At 42.2% G+C, this 13,244-nt stretch overlaps 1 protein-coding gene across 1 annotated transcript in view; it reads left to right on the top strand.

Annotated features, from left to right (window-relative positions):
* Positions 1 to 4,564: 4,564 nt before the first annotated feature.
* LOC106601896 (palmitoleoyl-protein carboxylesterase notum1a) overlaps positions 4,565 to 13,244 on the top strand; it is a 28,518-nt gene continuing 19,838 nt past the window's right edge. The window contains exon 1 of the mRNA XM_045715685.2: positions 4,565 to 5,304. Coding sequence (XP_045571641.2) covers positions 4,979 to 5,304 — 326 coding nt within the window. The 5' untranslated portion in view covers positions 4,565 to 4,978. The remainder of the gene's footprint in view (positions 5,305 to 13,244) is intronic.

The raw sequence follows: 13,244 nt of genomic DNA, 5'->3' as shown, positions 1-13,244 counted from the left end.
TGGTGTCACATCCCTCCAATAGAATTCCAAACACTTGTAGAATCTATGTCAAGGTGCATTGAAGCTGTTCTGGCGGCTCCTGGTGGCCCAACACCCTATTAAGACACTTTATGTTGGTGTTTCCTTTATTTTGGCGGTTACCTGTCAATCAGCTACACCTGGGTTGTGTTCATCAAGCAGAAGAAAACGGACTAAACAAAGAGGGAGGGACTACCTGGGCTTGTCTAATACGAAACGCTCATTTTCACAACGTTTTCAGTTTCGTGCCCAGTTTTTGCAGTACAACACAACAGTAAAAACACCATATAACAGTAAGCCCACAGACGTGTTAGTTCAACCAGCTTGTCATGAGGCCATTTGAAGCTCCATCAAGGCACCTCTCTTCTCTGTAGTGTGTCAGAGGGGCCACGGTCCATCTGTGAGTGACTTAAGAGTTACATTTCCGGGGATGACATTGAATAACATTTCGGGGAGTATTGGTCAAAGTGACTAGACTCAATCTGTGACAGACCCTCTCCTTTCTACAGGCCCTCGCAGCACATGTTCTAATCTACACAAGCATCCGTTTGAAGTTGCCCAATGAATACCATCAGTCCTGCTGGTGAGTGTGATTTCATATCCAGGTTAATTGGCTGCCTACTCCAAAGTTGCGTCCCAAACAGAGCCCATAGGACTGTGGTCAAAAGTAGTGCACTACATAGGGAATAGGTTGTCATTTGGGACTGCTGATCACTTTAGCAGTAGTACATCGATATGGGTCTGTAAGTCCTTGTTGCATGGACCCGTACATTTGTTTTCTTGTCTGCTTTGTAATGATGTCCTTTCTCCCCCATGGGACAGAGTTTTCATTCTTTACTGGTATTATTCATCTGTCTAGAATTTCAGATACCTCCACATTTCCTGGTCTATGCTTTGTTGTTCACCTTTGTACACACTTTGGAGGTTAAAGGTGTCCACATGCTTCCCATCCGGAACACTTTGTGCATTTCTTATGTTAGCAATATATATATATATATATATATATATATATATATATATTTCCACAACCATTTACTAACATTCACTGGTTTTATGGCTATTCATGCACACAACATTTTTTCTCTCGAAGCAAGCCTGAATTCGAAGTCTATACCCTTCATCTGTGATTGGTCAACAGTGGGGATTCTTCAATGAAGTGTTTGTTGTCATTTCACTTGAGAAATTTTGCACCAAACATCCTAGTTAGATGTAAAATTGCGTGACTAAGATCTCCTCGACATAAACGTCAAAATTAATGCCAGATTTATTGAGTAATCTTAGATTAATTATGACTATTTTGAGGAAGTGTATTCATGCTACGGCATCTCAATATGGACAAACAGTACTATTACCACTTTTTTCTCATTTTTCAAACAAAGGTCTTTTCAAGCGAAGGTCGAAGGTATGCCAGCACACTCGTTCGGTTCGCCTATCTGAGTTAAGGTAGGCGCCAGAATGCTTCAACCGAAGCATGCAGAAGCCTTAACTCACTTTTGTATTCCAAAGGACTTTTCTGGTAGGGAGACATTTTGAAAAAGGGAAAAGCATATTAAGGATTTATCAACGTAAATGACTCACCTGTTTTCACAACAGAATGGTGTCCTTTTTCTGATAGACCTGTGATTGAGTTTAGAAATGACATTGAGCTGTAAACATTCCCAGCTTGAATACTGTTGTATGGCGTTGTCTCAATTGCTGCTTCACTGTAACCTCAGGTCCTGTCATACATTGATCTGTTTACAGAAAATATATTAACCTGTAGTACAAATGCAATAGCAGAACATAAGTAGGCTACGACAAAGAGCACCATGAGAATGGTAGTTTCCATAACGCCTTTTCTTAGCACCTCCAAGGCATCAACAGGCACATATGATGCTCATGGAGCTCAAAGGATGCTATGGAGATAGTAGGCTAGGCCTGATTGAAATGGCAGCGTCCAATAAATCTCTCGCTGGACAATTGATAGACACTCTTGAAAAGTATTGACACAGAGGGCCATGGAGATCGTGAAGCTGTAGCCTATATCTGTCTGGAAAACAGGACGATCCATGAGCATGTTCCACTAGTAGCCCTGTTTTGCGTTCCAATATAAGGAGAATCTCTTAAAAAATATATAATAATAAGAAGAAGTAAGGGGCATCTCTTGGTGTGTCAATCATTGAATCACTGTCACAAGCGCGCGAGTTCCCCAGTTACCGCGTTGCTATATAAACGCGGATGGGGCGGTAGTTAGGCGCAACAGGGAGGGTTCTGCAGAGTTAAGTGTCCCAGCCCATCGGCTCTCTCTAGTCTCGCCGCCCCTATAGATGATAAAGCTCTCCAGCCGAGGATCCCACAGAGTCCATAAAACACTAATACCTTTATGTGTTTATTGCGCGTGACGGTTAATTAAGACATCATAGCTAACCCCCCTCCACGCATAGCGGGAATAAATCAATTACCATATCAATTATCCTGAGAAAGTGTCGGGTGCCCTAAATAGGTCTGTCTTTTTACACAACTTTGCATGCAAATTAGGTGTTTATTGATCGTTTTATTTAGGCTAATGTCGAGCCCAACTGATGTATATAGCCTAATTACGCGAAGTTACATTTCTGATATTATAAGTAGGCTATTGTTTATTCCAACATTTGTTGGGACATCCGTTGACAGAAATAAAAGGACAGATAACCAACAGCAGGCAGACAGGGATACAAATCTATTTTACACTTGCATTAGAGTAGGCTATTTTAGTGCATAGCCTACATGCCTACTGCCAACATTTTGTATAATGACTTTTATGCAGTCGAATAACAATTTTAAAAGAAGTTTGGAAAGTAACAAATGTGACGCATTTCAATTTGGCGATTGGGTTAATAAAAAGGACAGGGGCTTGTTGCCAAATTCTTCCTGTTATGTTATAATGTGATTGCCGTGCCTAACCTATAGACGATCTTAAAGACAAATACATACGTCAAGGCAAATAAATAAGCATCCCCTATTGCCTAGTGTTGACGACATGGCATGACACGCATTGTATTTATCCAAGGCAAGCCGCTTGCGGACAGGATCAGATGAAGGATTTGATCCTCAGACACAGAGAGGGACCAACCTTTAAAAAAAACACTTTAACCGCAACCGGGCATTCCAGCGTTAAGGTGAGGGCTTCCCTTCAGGATGCTTAACTTGATTTAAAATATACAGTAGAGCAAGGGTTCTGGCAGGGCGGCGAAGGGAGGGAGAGAGGGAGGGAGAGAGGGGAGAGAAAGAAAGAGTGATGGCTGCTTTGATCTTTAGGGGGCCCTTGTAGATAAAAAAAGGGTCCGCGTCCACTCGCGCAGATAAACACAACATGCTCAGAGTTGCCCTAAAGCCAACATATTGAAACTGTCGTTCATAAGGAATAAAGGCTCGCGCACACCTAGGTAATGTTGAATTATTTAGAAATCTAATCGAAATAAGCATTTTTAAACAACACATGTAAAAGCTGAAGATGTTAACGATAGATAGCTTGAGCAATGATATTTAGTCGTCAAAATGAAATCATGCCACACATTCTTAGAATAATAGAATAATAGCCTTTTCTAAAATGATATCATGACATTACAGTTATTATAGCCAAATAGGAGCAATTGAAGTGATGAAAACGTCCTCTGCGTTCAATTGATATCGAAGAAGGCTATGGCATAAGAAGTCGTTTAGGAGTAAACTGCGACTAGCGTGAGATTTTGTGTCACTCCATCATTCACATCAATAGCAACTCATATAGCTTCTGCGCTAGCCTACTTTACGCACTGCCTGCGCTCTAGGGGTGTCCGCGCGCGCCACAAGACATCACAGGAAGGCTTTCAACTCGCAACATGAAACACCTGTGGGCACCATTTCACTATATTAAAAATGAATTAAGAGGAAGTCGGTATATAGCAATCTGTAAAAGATCTCCACCACAGTAATAACCTTTGAGGAAATTAAAGAATGCGTGAAGTTAGTATTGCTTTCAGAGAAAAAGTATGTGAGATCAAAGACAGTATCCGTGCATTAATTCATAATAAAGGTACAGGGCTATTCAACAATTCAATAAGAGACATAGTAAAAATGATTATTATAATAATCTTAACAATAATCATGATCATAGTCATAATAATAATAATAATTGACTAATAATTTCGATTTCATTTAAATCAAAGTGTAAAACATGTTGCATCTATGTCTAACATAATAGTTTACTACTGGGTTGTTAATCTCCGGCCAGAGTTAGATTTTGTGTTGTGTATTTTTCCCCTCTTGAGTTTTAGGCTAGTGTGTAACAAGGGGCTTATTCTTACTCTATAAATGTGTGTGGAATGGGAAATAGGCATTTCAAAGTCAATAAAAAAAAACACCACATCAAATGAAACATCGCGGATCAAAAGAGCCAAAGCACGGACATTTTTCCCCCTCAATAAATTAAAAGGGGGGAGTCTGCTACGCTTGATCATGCCCAGCCCAGAGTCCTGCCCTCCTCTCTGATTGGATGACGGGTGAGAGAAGGGGGGAAAGTTTGAATAAAATTCCAGAGCATGTGATGAGTATTGTCATTTAACTCAAACCCTAAACTTGGTTCAATAGCAGTGACAGTGCGGTGGTGGTTTGAGAACAGAACAGTTTACGACTTCGATTAAGATAATCTAGGAAACTAATGCTTCTATTTTACACCTTTTTCACATCGACCCATAGAAGCCACTGAATTGTTTTTAATAAATACATGTTGTTACTGAACATCATTGATCTGAAAGGAGATTTAAAAAGTATTTTCCTTGATCATCTGATACAAAACAGTTAGCCTAGTTCGGAGGATAGCAGTGCAACAGTTCGAACCGTGCGTAATTCTCTGCTTCTTATTCCAATCCAATCACCAAACAGCAAGAATTCTTCGGAAGGAAAACCTTAAACTCGGAAACCATCAAAGGAAGACCTAAACTGCAGGTGGCTCGCGGAAAAGATGACGGCAATGAGATTGATTTCCTGGCTTTTGCTGCTGGTGTTTATGCAGTCCGGAGTTTTTGCCGCAAGAAGATTCCGAGGTGGTCGCAACCCGCAACCACGACGGACACCGCCTTCTCCCACATACCGGGACCGGAGTGACACCACGGAGAGTTTTCCTTTGGATTTCACCGCCGTTGAAGAGAACATGGACAACTTCATGACGCAGGTGAAGAACCTGGCGCAGTCCCTCTACCCGTGTTCGGCGCAGAAGCTCGACTATGATATGAAGCTGCACTTTTTGGAAAATACTTCAGTCACGTGCAACGATGGAACTCCAGCAGGGTATTGTATTCTTTTCTCATCTCATGCGTGACTTTTTTTCTTTCATACAGTCGAGGTTTCCAGAAATATAGCATGTTGAAAGCACACTCCAAACATGATTGCCCATTGGATTTTGCTTATCCTTAAAGTTTAAATATAGATTTTTTTTGTGATTGAGATATCTACTTTAGATTAGAGGATCACAAAAAGGAACATGAAAACCATTTTTTTTTTTAAGTGTGTCATACAGATGTCCAAGACAGCTGCTGTGCGTAATGGCAGCTATTCAGCGAATAGTTGCGGCCTGGCACGTGCATAATGCGCATAGTGCTTGATTTCTGTGGGCTTCTTAATCTCATGATGCGGAAGTGATCAAAATGTATACATTTTCCACATTTGGAATCTCTCTACAATCATTGCAAATCGCATTGGTCCATTATCTTTACGTGTGCGCGACGCACCAAAATGTGTATAGAGGTTTTTTTTAATGTACATTGTATTTTTTAAATGAAGATAATATTGGAAAACATACCTGGTCATATAAATTCAATCCCAATTTTAATGGAAAAATATTATATTGATCTTTATATTGTTTTTATGTTCATCCAAACCAATGTCAAAATGACATAAACAATTTCCCATGAAGGAATATAGGCTAATAACTGTTATTCACCAGTAATATGGTTGTGAAATTGACACCTGTTTTCTGCATAGATAAGCACAGCCATTGTGTTGCTCATTAGCCTCAGTATGGTAGTATTTCTAAAATATAATTCAAAAAAAAATATTCTCTCTCTCTCTCTCTCTCTGTCCTCTCTCCTCTCTCCTCTCTCCTCTCTCCTCTCTCTCTCTCTCTCTCTCTCTCTCTCTCTCTCTCTCTCTGTCCTCTCTCCTCTCTCCTCTCTCTCTCTCTCTCCTCTCTCTCTCTCTCTCTCTGTCCTCTCTCCTCTCTCCTCTCTCTCTCTCTCTCTCTCTCTCTCTCTCTCTCTCTCTCTCTCTCTCTCTCTCTCTCCAAAGACCTTAAGTAGTCTGTCATTAAGAGAAAATCCATTTGGCACTGGAAAAGCCTTCATGTTTTTTTTCCATTAATGAGGGATAAGCAGGGGGACTAAAAGCATTTGGATATTTAACTGTGTCTGTTATTGCAGCAAAGACAACCAGAGGGCATAGACATGGTTAAGCCAAATGCTGAACTCAATGGCACAGTGCATGCAGAGACACTACTCAACAGGTTGCATTGGGTTAGAGCCTCCAAATCTTAGCAAAGGGAACTGCTTTAATGTTGGGTTGTGTGGCTTGTGTAGTATAATAAACTATACACATGTACAAAGGCAAATATATTTTTTTGCCAGACAGATTCAGTGTTATTGGTTAATATGGTATAGTATACATCTAGTCATTGGTTAATATGGTATAGTGTAGTATACATCAAGTCTTTGAAAGGCTAATACATACAGTATCTATTGAATACTATATATCTGTTTGTTTTTACTGTCGATGTGCCATACCCTAATTTCTAATCCTCGTACTCTCGATGTTCCATACCCTAAATTCTAATGCATGTACTCTCAATGTTCCATACCCTACATTCTAATCCCCATGCTCTCGATGTTCCGTACCCTACTTTCTAATCCCCGTACTCTCGATGTTCCATACCCCACTTTCTAATCCCCGTACTCTCGATGTTCCATACCCTATATTCTAATCCCCGTACGCTTGATATCCCATACCCTACATTCTAATCCCCGTACTCTCGATGTTCCATACCCTACTTTCTAATCCCTATCACCTATATTTGTTTTATAGCGAGCATGCCTGTAGATGCTCTATTGGGAGGTTAATGCTATTCTAACCCACTGCAATGATGAGGGATCCATTTAAGGTCAGAGTGTAATACACTGCTATGGAGCGCTAGCATGATGCAAGTCTGCATGTCCAGTACAGTATGTCTCGTAATATCAGATTGTTGTGCTTATACCCAACAGACAAAACACATGAAATGTGTTATGACTTAGACATATCGCTGGGCAGTAGGCTACAGTACCGTGTCTATACACGGGTCTTTAATGTCAGTGTGTGACTGACTGGATGGAGGATGTAGATGTCTCTCTCTGGATTTAGCATCCTGTATAAATCCAGTGTAATAATTAAACCTCAGAGTGACTCCTATCCTCCATCCCAAATGGCACCCTATTCCATATATGTCCCCCATTCCCTATGGCCCCTGGTCAACAGTAGTGCACCACATAGGGAATAGGGTTCCATTTGGGACAGGCACATAGAGAGTGGCCCATCCAGCCCGTAAAGCTCTTAGCTCTTTAGGATCACAGTGTGAGTGAGGACACAGAGGCTTTTAGACCTGGCCAGCAGGCCAGAGGTTGGCAGATGTCGTCTCTGTAATAGTCACCTTTATGTCTATAAATAACCAGATTCTAACACTAATTCCTCACAGCCAGTTCATGTCCCTCCCTGGTTCACCCTGTCCCTCCCTGGTTCACCCTGTCCCTCCCTGGTTCACCCTGTCCCTCCCTGGTTCACCCTGTCCCTCCCTGGTTCACCCTGTCCCTCCCTGGTTCACCCTGTCCCTCCCTGGTTCACCCTGTCCCTCCCTGGTTCACCCTGTCCCTCCCTGGTTCACCCTGTCCCTCCCTGGTTCTCCCTGTTCTCCCTGGTTCACCCTGTCCCTCCCTGGTTCACCCTGTCCCTCCCTGGTTCACCCTCCCTGGTTCACCCTGTCCCTCCCAGGTTCTCCCTGTCCCTCCCTGGTTCACCCTCCCTGGTTCACCCTGTCCCTCCCTGGTTCACCCTGTCCCTCCCTGGTTCACCCTGTCCCTCCCTGGTTCACCCTGTCCCTCCCTGGTTCTCCCTGTTCTCCCTGGTTCACCCTGTCCCTCCCTGGTTCACCCTGTCCCTCCCTGGTTCACCCTCCCTGGTTCACCCTGTCCCTCCCAGGTTCTCCCTGTCCCTCCCTGGTTCACCCTCCCTGGTTCACCCTGTCCCTCCCTGGTTCTCCCTGTCCCTCCCTGGTTCACCCTCCCTGGTTCACCCTGTCCCTCCCAGGTTCTCCCTGTCCCTCCCTGGTTCACCCTCCCTGGTTCACCCTGTCCCTCCCAGGTTCTCCCTGTCCCTCCCTGGTTCACCCTCCCTGGTTCACCCTGTCCCTCCCTGGTTCACCCTGTCCCTCCCTGGTTCTCCCCGTCCCTCCCTGGTTCACCCTGCTCCTCCCTGGTACACCCTGCTCCTTCCTGGTACATACTTCTCCTCCCTGGTTCATACTGCTCCTTCCTGGTTCACCCTGCCCCTCTCTGGTTCACCTTTCCCCTCCCTGGTTCAACCTGCCCCTCCTTGGCTCATCCTGCTCAAGCCTGGTTCACCCTGTCCCTCCCTGGTTCACCCTGTCCCTCCCTGGTTCACCCTGTCCCTCCCTGGTTCACCCTGTCCCTCCCTGGTTCACCCTGTCCCTCCCTGGTTCACCCTGTCCCTCCCTGGTTCACCCTGCTCCCTCCCTGGTTCACCCTGTCCCTCCCTGGTTCACCCTGTCCCTCCCTGGTTCACCCTGTCCCTCCCTGGTTCACCCTGTCCCTCCCTGGTTCACCCTGTCCCTCCCTGGTTCACCCTGTCCCCTCCCTGGTTTACCCTGTCCCTCCCTGGTCTACCCTGTCCCTCCCTGGTTCACCCTGTCCCTCCCTGGTTTACCCTGTCCCTCCCTGGTTCACCCTGTCCCTCCCTGGTTCCCTCTAACCCTCCCCGGTTTACTCTGTCCCTCCCCGGTTTACTCTGTCCCTCCCCGGTTTATTCTGTCTCTCCCTGGTCCATCCTGTGCCACCTTGGTTCACTCTGTCCCTCCCTGGTTTGCCCTGTCCCTTCCTGGTTAACTCTGCCCCTCCCTGGTAATTGTTGTTGTTATTGTTGTTGTTGTTAATAATAGTGATGGTGATAGTGTTATTGACAGTGTTAGTGACAGTGATAGTGTTAGTGATATTGACAGTGTTAGTGATACTATTAGTGATAGTGGCAGTGATAGTGTTAGTGATATTGACAGTGTTAGTGATAGTATTAGTGATAGTGACAGTATTATTGATAGTGATAGTGACAGTGTTAGTGATAGTGACGGTGATAGTGACAGTGATAGTGATAGTGACAGTGTTAATGATAGTGATAGTGACAGTGATAGTGTTAATGATAGTGACAGTGTTAATGATAGTGTTAGTGATAGTGACAGTGTTAGTGATAGTGACAGTGTTAGTGACAGTGTTAGTGATAGTGACAGTGTTAGTGATAATGATAGTGACAGTGTTAGTGATAGTGACAGTGATAGTGTTAGTGACAGTGATAGTGTTAGTGACAGTGTTAGTGTTAGTGTTAGTGACAGTGTTAGTGATAGTGACAGTGTTAGTGTTAGTGATAGTGACAGTGTTAGTGATAGTGACAGTGTTAGTGATAGTGACAGTGTTAGTGATAGTGACAGTGATAGTGTTAGTGACAGTGTTAGTGTTAGTGATAGTGACAGTGTTAGTGATAGTGACAGTGTTAGTGACAGTGTTAGTGATAGTGACAGTGTTAGTGATAATGATAGTGACAGTGTTAGTGATAGTGACAGTGATAGTGTTAGTGACAGTGATAGTGTTAGTGACAGTGTTAGTGTTAGTGTTAGTGACAGTGTTAGTGATAGTGACAGTGTTAGTGTTAGTGATAGTGACAGTGTTAGTGATAGTGACAGTGTTAGTGATAGTGACAGTGTTAGTGATAGTGACAGTGATAGTGTTAGTGACAGTGTTAGTGTTAGTGATAGTGACAGTGTTAGTGATAGTGACAGTGTTAGTGATAGTGACAGTGTTAGTGATAGTGATAGTGTTAGTGATAGTGACAGTGATAGTCATAGACTGTTCTCTCTACTACCGCATGGCAAGCGGTACCGGAGTGCCAAGTCTAGGACAAAAAGGCTTCTCAACAGTTTTTACCCCCAAGCCATAAGACTCCTGAACAGGTAATCAAATGGCTACCCGGACTATTTGCATTGTGTGCCCCCCCCAACCCCTCTTTTACGCTGCTGCTACTCTCTGTTTATCATATATGCATAGTCACTTTATCTGTGCATTCATGTACATACTACCTCAACTGGCCCGACCAACCAGTGCTCCCGCACATTGGCTAACCGGCCTATCTGCATTGTGTCCCACCACCCGCCAACCCCTCTTTTACACTAATGCTACTCTGTTTATCATATATGCATAGTCACTTTAACCATATCTACATGTACATACTACCTCAATCAGCCTGACTAACCGGTGTCTGTATATAGCCTCGCTACTGTATATAGCCTCGCTACTGTATATAGCCTCGCTACTGTTATTTTTCACTGTCTTTTTACTGTTGTTTTTATTTCTTTACTTACCTATTGTTCACCTAGTACCTTTTTTACACTATTGGTTAGAGCCTGTAAGTAAGCATTTCACTGTAAAGTCTACAACTGTTGTATTCGGCGCACGTGACAAATAAACTTTGATTTGATAGTGATAGTGACAGTGTTTGTGATAGTGATAGTGACAGTGATAGTGACAGTGTTAGTGATAGTGACAGTGTTAGTGATAGTGACAGTGTTAGTGACAGTGATAGTGACAGTGTTAGTGATAGTGTGATAGTGTTAGTGTGATAGTGTGATAGTGACAGTGATAGTGTTAGTGATAGTGTGATAGTGACAGTGTTAGTGATAGTGACAGTCGTAGTGTTTGTGAGAGTGATAGTGGTTGTGATAGTGGTAGTGTTAGCGATAGTGATAGTGACAGTGTTAGTGATAATGACAGTGTTAGTGATAGTGACAGTGATAGTCATAGTGTTTGTGATAGTGGTAGTGGTAGTAGTAGTGATCGTGGTAGTGATAGTGTTCATGATAGTGGTAGTGATAGTTATAGTGATAGTTTAGGTAGCTGTATAGTGATAGATCTGTAGTTTATAGTTATAGTGATAGTTTAGGTAGTTGTATAGTGATAGATCTGTAGTTTATAGTTATAGTGATAGTTTAGGTAGTTGTATAGTGATAGATCTGTAGTTTATAGTTATAGTGATAGTTTAGGTAGTTGTATAGTGATAGATCTGTAGTTTATAGTTATAGTGATAGTTTAAGTAGTTGTATAGTGATAGATCTGTAGTTTATAGTTATAGTGATAGTTTAGGTAGTTGTATAGTGATAGATCTGTAGTTTATAGTTATAGTGATAGTTTAGGTAGTTGTATAGTGATAGATCTGTAGTTTATAGTTATAGTGATAGTTTAGGTAGTTGTATAGTGATAGATCTGTAGTTTATAGTTATAGTGATAGTTTAGGTAGTTGTATAGTGATAGATCTGTAGTTTATAGTTATAGTGATAGTTTAGGTAGTTGTATAGTGATAGATCTGTAGTTTATAGTTATAGTTTAGGTAGTTGTATAGTGATAGATCTGTAGTTTATAGTTATAGTTTAGGTAGTTGTATAGTGATAGATCTGTAGTTTATAGTTATTGATCTGTAGTTTATAGTTATAGTGATAGTTTAGGTAGTTGTATAGTGATAGATCTGTAGTTTATAGTTATAGTGATAGTTTAGGTAGTTGTATAGTGATAGATCTGTAGTTTATAGTTATAGTGATAGTTTAGGTAGTTGTATAGTGATAGATCTGTAGTTTATAGTTATAGTTTAGGTAGTTGTATAGTGATAGATCTGTAGTTTATAGTTATAGTGATAGTTTAGGTAGTTGTATAGTGATAGATCTGTAGTAGTTATAGTGACAGTTTAGGTAGTTGTATAGTGATAGATCTGTAGTTTATAGTTATAGTAACAGTTTAGGTAGTTGTATAGTGATAGATCTGTAGTTTATAGTTATAGTAACAGTTTAGGTAGTTGTATAGTGATAGATCTGTAGTTTATAGTGATTGTGATAGTTTAGGTAGTTGTATAGCAGTGGAGGCTGCTGAGTGTTGGACGACTCATAATAATTGCTGGAACGGAGCAAATGGAATGGCATCAAACACATGGAAACCATGTGTTTGATGTATTTGATACTATTCCACTAATTCTGCTCCAGCCATTATCATGAGTTCGTCCTCCCCAATTAATGTGCCACCAACCTCCTGTGTTGTATAGTGATAAATCTGTAGTTTATAGTTATTGTGATACCTCTCTAGAGCCTCAGGAAATATTTTCTCCAACATAATAAAGAGACTTATAGTGATGGAGTGGTGTGTCTGCCCTGGTAGATGTTAGCTAGTGGTGTGTCTACCATGGTAGATGTTAGCTAGTGGTGTGTCTACCATGGTAGATGTTAGCTAGTGGTGTGTCTGCCCTGGTAGATGTTAGTTAGTGGTGTGTCTGCCCTGGTAGATGTTAGTTAGTGGTGTGTGTGCCCTGGTAGATGTTAGTTAGTGGTGTGTCTGCCCTGGTAGATGTTAGTTAGTGGTGTGTCTGCCCTGGTAGATGTTAGTTAGTGGTGTGTGTGCCCTGGTAGATGTTAGTTAGTGGTGTGTCTGCCATGGTAGATGTTACAGTGCGACGTTTACCCTTGATCAGTTTTCTTGGCGGCAGGGCTCAATGGCCCTGAAGAAACACCCAGGTCTGCATGCTGACACCACCTAAAACCCACATGTTGGCCAGACTTCTTCAGGCACTTCTTCATGCAGGGAGCAACAGAGCTCTGCATGGTTAGGGAACACTGTTCCAAACCCAAATACACTTAAAGTGGTGCTCCAGAGGTTCTGAATCATTTCAGTCAGTAGTTTTGGAAGTAGTGCTCATGAGCCAAAAAAGGTCCCCTGAAAATTATGCACAATTGTGTATTACATCATCCATTTAGTATGACATGTTACGTCCTGCCCAAAAAATATAAAATAAATAACTAAATTGCAATTCGTTTGAAATGTTACGAATTTGTAGAATAAGTGCACATGATCCCAGACTGCATATTAAAAGAAGAGACGTAAAACCAGGGT

Source organism: Salmo salar, chromosome 03 (genome assembly GCF_965601325.2).
Source record: "Salmo salar chromosome 03, fSalSal1, whole genome shotgun sequence".
In the NCBI taxonomy this organism is placed as follows: domain Eukaryota; kingdom Metazoa; phylum Chordata; class Actinopteri; order Salmoniformes; family Salmonidae; genus Salmo; species Salmo salar.
Note: the sequence above shows the minus strand (reverse complement) of the source record. Positions and strands in the feature narration are given on the sequence as shown.